The sequence below is a fragment of the Astyanax mexicanus genome, chromosome 10, assembly GCF_023375975.1.
Source record: "Astyanax mexicanus isolate ESR-SI-001 chromosome 10, AstMex3_surface, whole genome shotgun sequence".
NCBI classification, from domain to species: Eukaryota; Metazoa; Chordata; class Actinopteri; order Characiformes; family Acestrorhamphidae; genus Astyanax; species Astyanax mexicanus.
The window spans coordinates 8,862,652-8,878,115 of record NC_064417.1 but is presented as its reverse complement, the minus strand read 5'-3'; the positions used below and the strand labels follow the sequence as shown (position 1 = coordinate 8,878,115).

At 37.8% G+C, this 15,464-nt stretch overlaps 1 protein-coding gene across 4 annotated transcripts in view; it reads right to left on the bottom strand.

The window, feature by feature from the left end:
• ntrk3a (neurotrophic tyrosine kinase, receptor, type 3a) overlaps positions 1-15,464 on the bottom strand; it is a 438,952-nt gene that overhangs the window by 197,084 nt on the left and 226,404 nt on the right. For 2 of the 4 annotated variants that reach the window (XM_049483984.1, XM_049483986.1), the window contains exons 8-10: positions 10,771-11,067; positions 6,770-6,787; positions 4,069-4,130 (exon numbers count right to left, since the gene is read on the bottom strand). In XM_049483984.1, coding sequence (XP_049339941.1) covers positions 4,069-4,130; positions 6,770-6,787; positions 10,771-11,067 — 377 coding nt within the window. The remainder of the gene's footprint in view (positions 1-4,068; positions 4,131-6,769; positions 6,788-10,770; positions 11,068-15,464) is intronic. The other 2 variants (XM_049483985.1, XM_049483987.1) reach the window with 1 other exon arrangement.

Genomic DNA, 15,464 nt, shown 5'->3' with positions numbered 1-15,464 from the left:
TCAGTCTGTAAACATGTTATAAACACAGCTATTAATGCATTATAATCACAGTTCATAATGCATAATAAACATGGCTATAATGAATTATACATTTTTATAAATATGTATAGCCATGTTTATAATGCCGTATGAATGCATTATAATGTGTTATGAGTATGTTTATAGAGTCTTACAGAGATGACATTCAAAGAAAGTGTTACCAAATACTAATACTAATACTAATACAGTTTATGGATGTCAATCAAGTTTTACTCTGACTCGGAATTATGTATGATTTATCATATGCAATGAAAAATACAGAAGAGTTTGCAAGAACTGAATAAGCAAAAAGAGAATGTGGTTGTGTTTTTATTATTGTTCAATATAAGCACTCATAGAACATCTGTGTGTCATCACATTATCACATTGTGACATCAAACCTAACTGATGATTTACTTAATTAATTCTTTTTTTGCATGTCTGTGTATGTTTTAGATCATCAAACAAATACAGTTTTTAAATAAAGGTTTTTATTATGAAAAAATAAATAAATAAATAAATAAAAACCTACATGGCCCTGTGTAAAAAAACTGTTTGCAACCTACACATATGCAATGTGTCTTTCACAGCGCTGTGGAGGAATTTTGGCTCCACTCTTTTTTGCAGAATTATTTTAATTTCACCATATTGGAGGGTTTTCTAGCATGAACCACCTGTAAGGTCTTGCTGCAGCATCTCACTAGGATTCAGGTCAGGACTTTTACTTGGCCACTCCAAAGTCTACACTTTGTTTTTATTCAGCCATATAGAGGTGAACTTGCCAGTGTGTTGTGGATCATTGTCCTGCTGCAGAACCCAAGCTCATTTCAGCTTCAGGTCACAAATAGATCGCTGAATAGTCTTCCAGGTCCTGAACTAGCAAAACAGCCCCAGACCATCACACTAGCACCACCATATTTTTCCTGTAGGTACAATGTTCTTTTTCTGAGATGCAATTTTACGTTTACTGAAGATATAATGTATTTTTCCAAGTCTTGGGGATCATCAAGATGTTTTCTGGCAAAATTGAAACAGGGCTTAATGTTGTTTTTGCTATGCAGTGTTTTTTTTTTGTCTTGGCACTCGGTCATGCAGGCCATTATTTCATAGTCTCTTTCTTATAGTGGAGTCGTGAATGCATGAACCTTAACTGAGGCAAATGAGGCCTGCAATTCTTTGGATATTGTTGCGGGATCTTTTGTGACCTCTTGTATGAGTCGTTGCTCTGCTCTTGGGGTAATTTTGGTCGGACGGTCACTCCCTTTCAGCTGGCAGAACTCGGCACCTGATTGGCTGACAGAGCTCATTTGCATACCGTCTTGTCTGTGAGGGTCTGCTGATTCATTAGATATGCGTGGATTCGTGGAGCGACCAATAATCCGCTTTTGATAAAGCGTTAAAGTTGATATTTTTTTTCTGCCTCAAATTATTTCAAGCACTGTTTGGATATAAAGGAGAATAACTGGTGACTGGATTGATGAATTTTCTTAAGTTTGGAGGTATTTTGAAGGTAAAAGTGTGGGGGAAGCGCTCGAGGGGGTTGGGTGTGTGTCTCGAGTGTCCTAAAGTAAACACAAAGCGAAACACAAGCAGATTTAAACTCTAAACACACAGTGTAACACACTCTTTGGCTCTAATTCAGGAACATACCGTACATCCTACAGTAAAAAGGAGCACACTTCCGTAATCCGGAGGGGCAGACGGTTCGAATGGTGTATAACATGTCTGCATTTGATCAAATATGGACGTACGAAAAACGCAAATATGAAAATAATATTTCATAACTTTGTGAGGCCTGCAGTTCTTTGGATATTGTTGTGGGTTCTTTTGTGACCTCTTGTATGAGTCGTCGCTGAGCTCTTGGGGTAATTTTGGTCGGACGGCCACTTCTGGGAAGGTTCACCACTGTTCTTATGTTTTTGCTATTTGTGATAATGACTCTCACTGTGGTTCACTGGAGTCCCAAAACACTCAGATTTCAGTTCATTTCTCTTTTATTTCTTCCAGAATTTATTTGGACATTGGCATGATGTCTAGCTTTTGAGTATGTTTTAGTCTACTTCACTTTGTCAGGCAGCTCCTCTTTAACGATTTCTTGATTAAGAACAGGTGAGGCAGTAATCAGGCCAGTAATCAGGCCTAGAGACATTTAACTCAGGTGTTATAAATCACAGTTAAGTTATGTTTTAACTGGGAGCAACACCTTTTTCACATGTACATTAGATTTATTTTCTCCATTAATAATAAAAACCTTAATAAAAAAAAATGGGGTACCTAATGGGGTTCAGGTCTGGAGATTAAAGGTTGTAATCAAAAACTAAAGGGTTATTCCACCAAATACTCTTCCAGAGTTAAAACATTAGTATTGCTGTGTCTAAATGAATATAAACTTTGCATTATTTGAGGTTGGTATTTTAGCCATTTCTCTTTTTTTTGTAAATAAATACTAATATTTAAGCAATAGAACACAAGAGGTCGTGTCTTATCACGAATAACATCATGGCTGTGATTCGTTCGTGCCATAGATCATCACAGCCAAGGTGTTATTCGTGATAACACACGATCTCAAGTGTTCTATTGCTTTTATACAACAGGTTTTTTTTTTACAAAATTAATTAAGAAAATAAATCAAAGAACTTCAGTTTGAATATGCTTTAATATGGACTGTGCCTTCCGCCAAAAAGTAGTTCCACAAAAACTGTAACAGAACTGAAACTTAACTACAAAACGGTGTATGGTTCATACAGACTAACACCACGAAAGTTAGCTTGAAATCAAAAGTGGGAATAAGCGAAGACTGCAACATTAGGAGCGTGAAATAACACTAATACTCTCCTCTCCTGCTCTGTGGAGTCGTCTTCAGGTGAAAGCTGCGCATTTTTTGAGCATTTCTGCCTGTTTTGCTGGGTGGTGTTGGTTTTAGCTAGCCGGCTGGACTGTGGTTAGGTTAGCGTAGTTTGCTTTAGCTCAGCATTAACTTAGATTAGCCTAGCCTGGCATTAGCCGAGCAATTTTTTTCCCCTTTTTTTCCACAAAATACGATCCAGCACGCCGTGACTGAGCGGTTGCCTGTGTTAAGCTAACGCTGCTGCTGGCGCCGGTGGAGGCGATGATTCAAAACTGTACTGTATGTACACGCCGTTACTTGGCAACACGCCGGCGGAGTGATACAAAGTTTAGTGTGAAAAGGCTGTGATGTTATCACATATATCATCACAGCTTGAACACTTCTCAACCAATCAAATAGTGAGGTCAGAACTAACTGTTGTATAAATGTAAATAAACCACAATGTTCATTTTACTCAAACATATACCTCTGAATAGTAAAATCATAAAAATCTATCATTTTGAAGTGAAGTGGGCTGTATACATATTATTATGGATGTAAAATCAGCTATAATGGGCTGTGAACACAGAACTAGTTATTGTTAAACAAACCAAACAGGATGGTTAAACTAAAACTCAGTGATCAGTAAGTTTAGTGATCAGGGGTGTAAAAAGTACAGCATGGCTTTTTTTAAAGCAGGATTTAAAATACGAAACAGATGAAGGGCAGTTGAAAGTGAGCCATTTAATTCCTCTTTTTCCTCTCATTTCTTTGTATTCCTGTCTTTTTTTCTTCTTTATCATGTCGCTCCCTCATGGCTGCTGTGTTTTACAGCTTCTTAAAAATGTAATTTAGTTCATGGTTGAGGCGTAATTGGCTGGATGGAGATTATGTCCTTATTTGGAGCTTTTAATGGTGATATGTTCGGTGTCAGGGGGAGAATTGTTTGGAGCTCCTAATTATAGAGCTTCTTCTCTCTGAAAGTTTTACTGCAGGACTCTGTCAGCTTTGATTTGACCTAAGTGTTTTTATACGACGCTGTTAGTGCAGCGTTTAGGAGAAAAATCGGGGTGTCGTCTTTCTGTTTTTTAGCACAAACGCAACACATCTACTGTAGTTACTCATGAAATGGTTTCTTCACAAGGACAGTATATTAGACTTTACATCAAATAAATCCCATTTAAAACATTGAACACTCCAAAATGAGTCAAAACAATACTCACCCCAAAGGTGTCCTCTTCTGGCCGGTGCGTGACCGCAATGGTGGGCGTCAAACTCGGACTCACTAGAGAATGAATGGAGGGATGAACTTTGAATATCATAAAAACATGCAGGTGTAGTTTTCAAATATGCTAATGACGAGAGACTGTATCTCTGCCTCAGTGTATATTATCACAATACCTACATACTGATGTGCAGCATTATGCAGAAGTTTCAGTATATATATATATATATATATATATATATATATATATATATATATATATATATATATATATATATATATGCAGCGTTTGGACAATGAAACTGAAACTCTGGTTTTAGACCACAATAATTTATTGTCCCTGTGGTTCTGGTGGAAACAGGAGAGTTTGCCGTGGTTTTATATTTTTTTGGATACAATCCGGGTTAGCACCCGAACATCCCTTTCAGACAGCTTCCTCTTACAGCGTCCACAGTTAATCCTGTTGGATGTGGTTGGTCCTTTTTGGTGGTATGCTGACATCACCCTGGATACCGTGGCTCTTGATACATCACAAAGACTTGCTGTCTTGGTCACAGATGCACCAGCAAGACGTGCACCAACAATTTGTCCTCTTTTAAACTCTGGTATGTCACCCATAATGTTGTGTGCATTGCAATATTTTGAGCAGAACTGTGCTCTTACTCTGCTAATTGAACCTTCACACTCTGCTCTTACTGGTGCAATGTGCAATTAATGAAGATTGGCAACCAGGCTGCTCCAATTTAGCCATGAAAGCTCCCACACTAAAATGACAGGTGTTTCAGTTTCATTGTCCAACCCCTGTACTTTTAAGAATCACAGTCTTGTTTACTTAACTTAGCCTAGCTTTAAGCTTTTTAGGTGAGACCTGCTGAATTTGAAGATAAGCATGGCGACACCCCTCTGACTTACTGGTGTCACTTAATGTGCTTTATAATCCAGTGTGCCTTGTGTATGAAAATAGACCAGAAACAATACCAGACGTTTATTGATAGTGTGTCTTATAATCTGGTGCACCATTATTGTGAAAAATACTATAACTAAAAAAAAATACTATCACAATACCTACATTTAGAGTCTTATTAATATACATCTATAAATGTATCAGTTTCTTTGTTTTACCAAATTGAAAACCTCTGGATTGTAACCAAGAGGAAGATGAATGATCACAAACCATCAAACCAAACTGAACTGCTTGAATTTGTGCACTAGGAGTAAAGGCATAAAGTTATCCAAAAGCAGTGTGTAAGACTGGTGGAGGAGAACATGATGCCAAGATACATGATATGATAACTGTGATTAAAAGCCAGGGTTATTCCACCAAATATTGATTTCTAAACTCTTAAATCTTTATGAATATGAACTTGTTTTCTTTGCATTATTTGAGGTCTGAAAGCTCTGCATCTTTTTGTTTTTTCAGTTTTTTCTCATGTTCTCCAAATAAATGCTCTAAATTAGAATCTTTTTATTTAGAATTATTTGGAGAAATGTTGTCTGTAGTTTGTAGAATAAAACATTCACGTTCATTTTACCCAAACATAAACCTATAAATAGCAAAATCAGAGAAACTATTTCATTAACTGAAGTGGTTTTCAGTCTTAATTTTTCCAGAGCTGTATATTCAGCTTAATGAGACTCTCATATCTCTCCCACAGTTAGAGTAAGTTATCACTGTGGTCTGCAGTACTGCAGTATGGCAAAAGTACACCCTGCTAATCCCCACAGTGGAGGATCTGCAGCCTCAGGCTGAGGGCAGTCTGTTCTTACTGAAGGAAGAGAACAAGGCAAAACCTCGGGGTCCATCTGTCCTGGCTAAACTCTCACTCTCTCTGTCTCAAACACACACACGCACACACACACACACACACACACACACACACACACATATATATGCACATGCATGCACACAAACAGCAAAAAGCACATGCATGTACAAACATATGGTCCCATTCACACACACATACATATGCAAACATAATAATATGAAACATACGCAAATATAATTAGACATGCAAAAATATGAGCACATGCACATTTACACACACACACACACACACACACACACACACACACACACACACACACACACACAATTCAGACACAGTGATCCTGTATTCTGAATTTTGATAGTGTCAGTCTTACTATAATACGAATGGGCCAATCAGAATGAAAAAAATACAAATAAAACAATTGGCCAATCAAAATGGACAGATCAAAAACACCAATCTGAATGCACCAATTGGAATAGATCAATCAGAATGGATTAATCACAATTGCTCAATTAAAATGGGTGAATCAGTATAGGCAGATCAGAATGGACCAATCCAAATTGACCAATTATAATAGGCCAATTAGAATGTATCAATCAGAATAGAATAGAAAAATCAGAATTGATAAATCAGAATGAGCCAGTCAAAATAGGCCATTAATAACTGTATGATCTCCCTGGGCCAATAGGAGTAGACCCATCAGTGTGTACCAATCAGAATGAGTTATCAGCATCATTCCAACAAATGTTCTGACAAAGGTTAATGTCTGGAGATAGTATGTATGTTTGTGTGTGTGTATGTGTGTGTGTTAGTTAGTTAATAGAATTCAGTGCATGCTTATTTTTAACAGTGCATGCAGAAACGGCCTTAAACGTTATTGTATTATTAATATTCAAAAGCATGCATCAAACAATTAAGAGGTGCACTCACCATATTCTATATAATCTACTGGGAAGAAACAGGAAAAAAGAGCTTTCTCAGTTTATGATATTAACATTGATACATCACTCTCATGCACAAGGACCCAGAAGACTCATAACAATCCATCCCAGCCCATCACATTAGCGGCTCTTACACCACACTAAACCATCACAGCACTTTCTGAGTAAATGCTTTGCACAGCGAATGACGAGCGGTCAATGAGCCACTGTAGTACAGTTTGTGTTACACGTCTTCTAGGCTTTCATCTGTGGTCAGTTTCAGTCCAGATATTTTGGGATGGTGGAACCAATCTTAACAATTTATCATCAATTTGACCTTAGAAAGATGTTGGACTCTGAAGTCTGAAAAAGTTTGAAGTTGAAAATTTACATCTGGTAGACGTCAAAACTCAAATTTTAGTTGGGAATTTTAGAAGGTGCCTTTGTTAACAATTCACTGCTAAGATAGCAATGAACGTCTGTCATTAGACATCTATCTAGGTTGATTTCAGTCAGTGGTGCACCTGTGTTTTCGGTTGCCAAGATAGCAATACACCAGAAATGTACCTAAAGACACTTTACTTCCAGAACACCACACCAATTGGTGTATATACAGTATATTCACAAGCAACATTGCTATGGAATGACGCAGGCGCAAGCCATGAAAATAGACTGTTGGCAGGGTGTAAGATAGCAATGAGCATTGTGATGCACCTTGCCCCTCTTTAACTGATCGCTTGTGGGCATTACAGTGGCGTTCACTGTGTCGTAATGGAGTAGGTTTTATAAAAGCTTTATTTCCTATAAACTAATATATACATTTCCTATTTCCTATAAACTAATATAGTATATCGTCGTTGTCCAATAAAAAACATTTATCTCCATAACAGCAACTTTACAGGAAAGAGAAAAACCTTGTAAACTTTCAATGGAAGTCAATGTAAAAAGAGTTTATTTCAGGTCATTTTGAAGAGTTTCTATTGGTCCGTTTCCTCAAGATTTTTTTTTTTAATTTTAGTTGGGAAAAGTCACATAACAGTCAAAAAGTCCAACATTGGGATCATCAAGCTTTAAAAGTTGACAACCAGCAACATGGCAAAATCTAATGACATTTGAACTTTAGGTAACACTTCCTATAAACCCTGTATTCATAATGCATTATGAGTGCATTCATACTGCACTATATGACATGCATAACAACTTACAATAACTGTAATAAGCCTGTATAATAGTTCATAAGTACTTACAGCAACATTCATAACAAGTGTAAGGGTTTATAAAGAAAAAGCTTATAATGTCTTATAATAGCTGTTCATAAGAACATTGTACAGTGTAGTGTTGTAATGCACTATAACACATATTTGGTATATTTTGGTATAATGCCTTATAATATGCAGCTAAGATTTCTCAAAGCTTAGCTTTTATAAAAGAATGTAACACATTATAAAGCCTTATATACAGTCTTAATACTGACTTTAAGTGAAATGAGTTTTCATTCAATTTTATTGTGCCTTACTGTAGGAATAAAAAATAAAAAAACACTTTACTTAAAGCCAGTAAGAGCACTCTAATAATGCTCTATAAGACATTACAATAAAGCATAATAACATTTACATCACGATAAAAAAGCATATAAAAAACTCACTTCACTTAAAACAGTAATGACAGTAAATAAGGCTTTATTATGCGTTACGTACTTAAAAAAAAGCTTAATTTGAGAAATATACACAGCTGCATATTATAATGCATTATACCAAAATAGACCAAAACTACAATGTACAATGTTCTTATGAACTTGCTTTATAAACCCTTATACATAATTGTAGTTTATAATGTGTTATGAATGTCGCTGTAAGTACTTGAGTTATTATACAGGCTTATTACAGTCATTTTAATGTATTATGCATGTCATATAATGCATCATGAATGCATTCATAACGCAATTATGAATACAGGGTTCGTGGGAAGTGTTACTGAATTTTACATTTTATAAAGATTACCATTTTCCGTTAGTTAGCTTAAGTTCTGATCACCATATCTTACAGCTGAAACTCTTTTATTTGGTTGATTTGATGTTGGCAAGTGGCGTTTAGAATATAGATTAGATTAGATTAGATTTTGATGAATTTGAACTTAACTTATTTTGCATTTTTTTATACAATCACAGCTTTCGCTTACTTTAAGATACATATACATATATCCCTAAGGAATTGTGTTGTAATTTTCCAGACCAGAAAGTTCACAGTGTGCTCCAGCATCACCTCGAACAGCGTGATCTTTCAGAGCGCGATCCGGCGTCTATATTTACCCATTAACTTGTCACAATCTCACCTTTAGTGTTAAAGAAGCTATTCTTATAGAACTCAGCTCTGCTGTGCTTTACAGTCTAATCATAGACAAACCCTTCACAAGAAACTTTCCCTGAAATTTAGAAGTATAAAAATGTAATGTTCCTTAAAGGTGTCAATAAGCTGTGGCTGGATATGAGCCATCAGTGTATAATTATTTGCCAAGAGTTATAGATGAGTTTCGGGCATTACGTGCAATAAACTAATCAGCATGTCACTTGTCATTCCCTTTGTGGATTGCTATTTCTGGGGCGCAGCTACTTGGATGTGTTTAATGCTTCTCAGCAGAGGAAACTGCTCATTCATGCTGTGAAGGTGCATGAGCAGGTCATTTAATTACCTATATGATATAAGAATTACCTATATTTTGTTTTGATTTAGAATAATGTTATTGTATTTTGTATTATTTTATTAATTTTGAAAAGTTCTGTATAGCTACCAACAGGCACTTGGTATGGGTTTGTGCACTGCTGCTTGTCCATGTATATAAGTGGCGGTTTACAGGCATTGGGGATGCACCTGTGTTGACAATTCACTACCAAGATAGCAATGAACATCTGGCAGTTGACATCTATCTATCTCTCTAGGTTGTATTCAGTCAGTGGTGCACCTGTGTTTTCTGTTGCCAAGATAGCAATACACCAGACATTTACCTAAAGTAACTTTACTTCCAGACCACCACGCCAATTGGTGTAGATACAGTAAATTCACAAGCAACATTGCTATTTAAACGATGCAGGCGCAAGTCATGAACATAGACTGTTGTCAGGGTGTAAGATAGCAATGAGCATCATGATGCACCTTGTGTCATCGCACATGATCGCACTGCCCCTCTCCAACTGGTCGCTTGTGGGCATTACAGTGGCATTCACTGTGTCATAATGGTAATGGTTTTTATAAAAGCTTTATTTCCTATGAACTAATATATACATTTCCTATTTCCTATAAACTATTACAGTATATCATCGTTGTCCAATGAAAAACACTTATCTCCAAAACAGCAACTTTATAGGAGAGAGAAAAAAACCTTGTAAACTTTCAATGGAAGTCAATGTAAAAAGAGTTTTTATCAGGTCATTTTGAAGCATTTCTATTGGTCCGTTCATCAAGAAATTTTGGCACAGTGTAAGGGACAGTTTGTCTGTTCAAATAATGTATTAAACTAAATATTGTCAAAAATGGAGATAAGTGCTTTTCATTGGACAGCGATGATATTTATAAATATATTGTAAATGTACAATTGAGTTTCATAACACTGTCTAGTTATCAGATTATAGATTATTAATCGTAGGCTACAATTAAATTATACATTGATATTTTCAAAACCCACCAGAGACCCCAAACTATCTCAGCAACCTTTCTTCATGCTGTGTTACACTAATCAGAGTCACTGTAAATCGGCAGGGATTGATCAGAAAGGGATTGATCAGAAAAGCCTGAAATCGCAATTATTTGCTTTTCTTCTTTGCTTGCAGTATGTTGACACATCGTAGCAGTGTAAATGGGATGGTCCCATTAGATAATCTTCATCTTTACATATCAACTGGATAATTTCTATATTCTAAATATAATATCCTGCTTTGCAAAATCCCCCAATCTTCTCTAAATCGGAACAAAATCTAGCTAACCTTAAAACATTTGTTAATACAAGATCAAAACTCACCCTCAAATGGCGCCCCCATGAAGTGGGCGTACACCGTCTTGGTGGCCACACCCAGAGCGTTGCGGGCCTCCAGGGTATAGTTTCCATTGTTGTGGTGCGTCGGGTTCTTGAACACTAGGCAGCCCTCCAGGTTGTCCTGATACACCTCCATCTCTGTGCGCACATACTCAGTCTGCGTGATCTCGCCCTCCCTGTAGATCCAGCGCAGCGTGGGGAGGGGGTATCCTCGCACCGTGAACACCATACACGTGTCGTGCCATTTCACAGGTTCCCCGAAATTCACGATGGTGGGAGGAACTGCAAGGGGATTAGAAATGGGAAGCAATAATACAAAGGAATTAGATTTGAAATGGAATGATTTAAAATTTACAGATATATAGAACTAGAAAAGGAAGCAGACTGAGAGAACAATTGTACAGATTAAGTGGCGCCCGCTGTACTGTTGTGTGGTTGCTATGGTGTTGTTAAGTGGTTGTGTTTAATATTAGTGTTTAATATTGTTTCGCTTTGTGGTTTCTTAGGTATCCCAGGTTGTTACTCTAGTGATTGCTACAGTGAATCCAAATGATTTCCATCATATTCCAGGGTGTTGCTACTGCACTGGTAGGTGGTTGTTAAGGTTTCCTAAGTGTTTGCTTAGTGGACATTGTTTAGTGGTTCGTATGGTATCACATGTGGTTGCTATAGTGTTGCCATGGCACAGGTAAGTGGTAGCTACTGTATTCCAGGTGGTGGTTATAGTATCACAGTTGTTTCTTATGTTGCTGCTAATTAGTTTCTTTGGTATATTAGGTGGTTGCAAGGTTGCTATGTGGTTGCTTAGGTATCCAAGGTTGTTGCTCTGGTATTTATAAGGGTTTGCTTGGTGGAAGCTATGGGATTTAGTGATTTCTACAGTGCTACTAAATAAATGGTATTCCAGGGTGTTGCTATTGCACTGATAGGTTGTTGTTGAGGTTTGCTAAGTGTTTGCTTAGTGGAAGTTAGTGGTTCATATGGTACCGTATGTGGTTGCTATGTTGTTGTTATAGCACTGGTAAGTGCCAGGCACTGTATCCCAGTTGGTGGCTAATAGTGTTTATTATGTTACTGCTAATCGGTTTCTTTGGTATATTAAGTGGTTGCTATGATGTTGTTAAGTGGTTGCTAAGTGTTGTATGGTTGCTTAAGTATCCAAGGTTGTTGCTCTGGTATTTATAAGGGTTTGATTGGTGGAAACTATGTGATTTAGTGATTTCTTCAGTGTTACTAAATCTTTTCCATGGTATTCCAGGGTGTTGCTATTGCACTGATAGCTGGTTGTTGAGGTTTGCTAAGTGTTTGCTTAGTGGAAGTTGGTTAGTGGTTTACATGGTATCATATGTGGTTGCTATGGTGTTGCTATAGCACTGGTAAGTGGTAGGCATTGTATCCTAGGTGGTGACAAAAGTCACAGGTGTTTGTTATGATCCTGCTAATTGTTTTTTTAGCATTCTAGGTGGTTGCTGTAGTGTTGTAAAATGGTTGCTAGGAATATTGGGTTGTTACTCTGATGTTTCTAAGGATTGCTAGATAAAGGCTATGGGATTTAGCAATTGCTACACTGTTTCCAAATTTTAAACGGTTTCCATAGTATTCCAGTGTGTTGCTATTGCACTGCTATGTTATGGTTTATTCAGTGGACGTTGTTTGTTGGTTCTTATGGCATCATATGTGGTTGCTATGGTGCTGCTATGGCACCTGTAAGTGATAGCTGTTGTATCCCAGGTGGTGACTATAGTGTCACAGGTGTTTTTTATGTTGCTGCTAATTGGTTTCTTTGGTATATTAGGTGGTTGGTCACATGGTTGCTGTGGGTTACCTTGCATCACTGTATCATTAAGAACATCACACACTTATTCTTTACTGGTTCAACAGATGAACACTACACTGGACGAACAGTCAGCTCCATAGCTTGGTTGACCTCGTCGACCAGCTGACCTATATCTGACATATATTCGCACTGGCTTGGTTGAGTGAACTTGAGGATGAGAAGATGAGAAGCAGGAATAACTGCTGTCCATAAACGAGTGCACCGTTTAACTCCCATCTGCTCATCATGTGTCAGCAGCTCACTGTCCGCAATTACGCCGCTGTAAATGTGTCACACCTCAGCCACATAAAACATCCATCAGAGCAGAGATTGGCTGCAGCTCACTTCAGACGTCCACTTAGAGGTGTAGTCAAAGTGTTATGCAGCCATGCATACATTGTACACCCTGCTGAGGAGACTTAGGAAGCGCTATCACTGTGATCAGGAGATTGTTGAATCCTGATCATGCAGCTTGCCATTGACTACCGGAGCTCTGAGAGCACAAATAGTCTTGCTCTTTCCGGGTGGGTAGATGGCGCTCTCTCTCCCCTCATCACTCCAAAGGTTGATGTCGCTCAGCACAAGGCGTCTGTGAGCTGCTGTATCAGAACCGAGTCACTGTGCTTTCCTCCAAGTGCGCTGTGATGCTACTCGGAAATGCTACATCAGCAGCAGTTCGAAAAGAGGCTGACTTCACATGTATCAGAGGAGGCATGTGCTAGTCTTCACCCTCCCGGTGTGTTGGGATATCACTAGTGATAGGGGCAGTCCTAATGAGAGGGTTGTGTAATTGGCCATGCAAATTGGGGAGAAAATAAGAAAAAAAAAGCAAAGACGTATACAATTATTTAATAAGCAAAAAAAAAAAAAGAGTCACCTGGAATGGCTTTCAGTTAACAGCTGTGCTGAACTTGTCAAAAGTTAATTACTTAAATGTCTTGTCTCTTAATGTGATTGAGAGCATCAGTTGTGTTTTAAAGAGGTAGAGTTGGTTTAATAAATTTAAAAAAATCCCTAAATAAGAAAAATGTCAAGAACTTTGAATGTATCCTCCAAGTACTTTCGCAATTACCATCCAAAACGTTATGATGAAACTGGCTCTCATCAGAACCTCCCCAGGAATGGAAGCCCAAGAGTTTCTTCTGTTGCACAGGATAAGTTTATCACAGTTACCAGCCTCAAAAACCAAAGTTAACAACACCGCAGATAAGAGCCACATAATATAATAATATAATATAATAATATTCACACAATATTTTGGTTTGTTTTACACTCTTAAATTTCTACATGATTCCTTATGTGTTCCATAAAATAGAATGGGTTGAATAAGGCATAAAAACCAACAAACAAACAAGTTCAAGTCAATATTGCTGAGGATTACAGCATGGGGACATGCCATTAAGAAGTACATGCAGTTTTATCACTGCCAGGCATATAAAACTATCAGCCTTGGATGTGAATGACAATGATTGAAAGTAAATGGGAGAAACGAAAGATGGCAAAATGACAAATAGGCCTAGATGAGTGTGGGTCAGTATGACTGTGGATTACAGCTCAGTTGCCTGCTCTGAGGGGATGAATTTTGTTGACGACAGTGGAAATATTATCTATATATATATATTGAAAGCTGCGGGAAGAGCTATGCAGCAAAAAACATGCAGAAAAAGAGAATAACGGAAAAAGAAGATAAAGAAAATCGGTTAACAATATTTGTTAAACGTAACATATTGTAACCATAATTGTTGTGGTTGGTGTGGCACAGTGGATAACACCACCCCCTGCCAGTGAGCTCCCACATCATGTGTGAGACTAGGGTTCAATTCCTAGTTTAGGTGACTATGCTGTGCCACATCAATAAGATTCCTTTGGCCAGAATCCTAACACTACCTTATATCTCGTATCTACCAGAGCACACCAACAACACAGACTCCTCCCACCATAGCTACACCTGGTAAAAGCTCCAAACCATCTTGGAAAGCATAAGGTAGCATCTGTAACAATAGCACTATAACTATAACTATATTTTTTGAAATGATGGTGCTCCATCCAATACTTTTGGGATAAATTGGAGACTTGGTGGTGGAGGTAAGGGGAGGTGGGGTTATCTATCACCCTTAAATTATTATATACATGTTCCCAAATCTAGTAGAACGCCTTTTCAGTACACTAAAACACTTATTTCAACACATGAAAGATACACATACATGAATGAGCTTTTGTCCATATTTTGTATGGCCACATTACTGTTTTAGATATATGGCTGTGTGGTCGCTAGGCTAGTTAACTTGGCAACAGTGGTACTTGCAGTATATCTACTATTAATTCAGACTAGACTAGACCACTGTTCCAGTCCTTTATGAAAGCTTACAAATACTGCAATACACAAAACATTAGCCAATCAAATTTGAAAGCATAAATGTGCTAAATGTTCATTTTTCCCCACACACACATACACATACAGCATAATAGTCAAAGATGCCTTTGTGCAGACTTTGTGAGGTCCAGGATTCGGGGTGTGTGGGATTTGGGAAATTCGCTTGTGTGCAGTGACAAGGTCATGCTGACTCCGACTCATAAATCAGGCTGAAACCCTAATAGCCCCTTCATAGACAACCGGAGGAGAAAAAACAGGCTGAGAAAGAGCGAGAGAGACAGAGACCGATTCATTCTCCGACCCATCTTTTCTCCGGTATTTGCAACTCTCAGCAAAATCTCTCCCAGTCAATAGACACTGAGTGTGGAGAGAATTATGTTACATCAGTGTTGGGCAACAGCGTTCCCCGTAAATGTAAATACAGCCTCCGCAGAGCCGCCTCGCATTACCCTGTAATTGTATCCAGCCGATGGAAACGCTGCGGTCTAA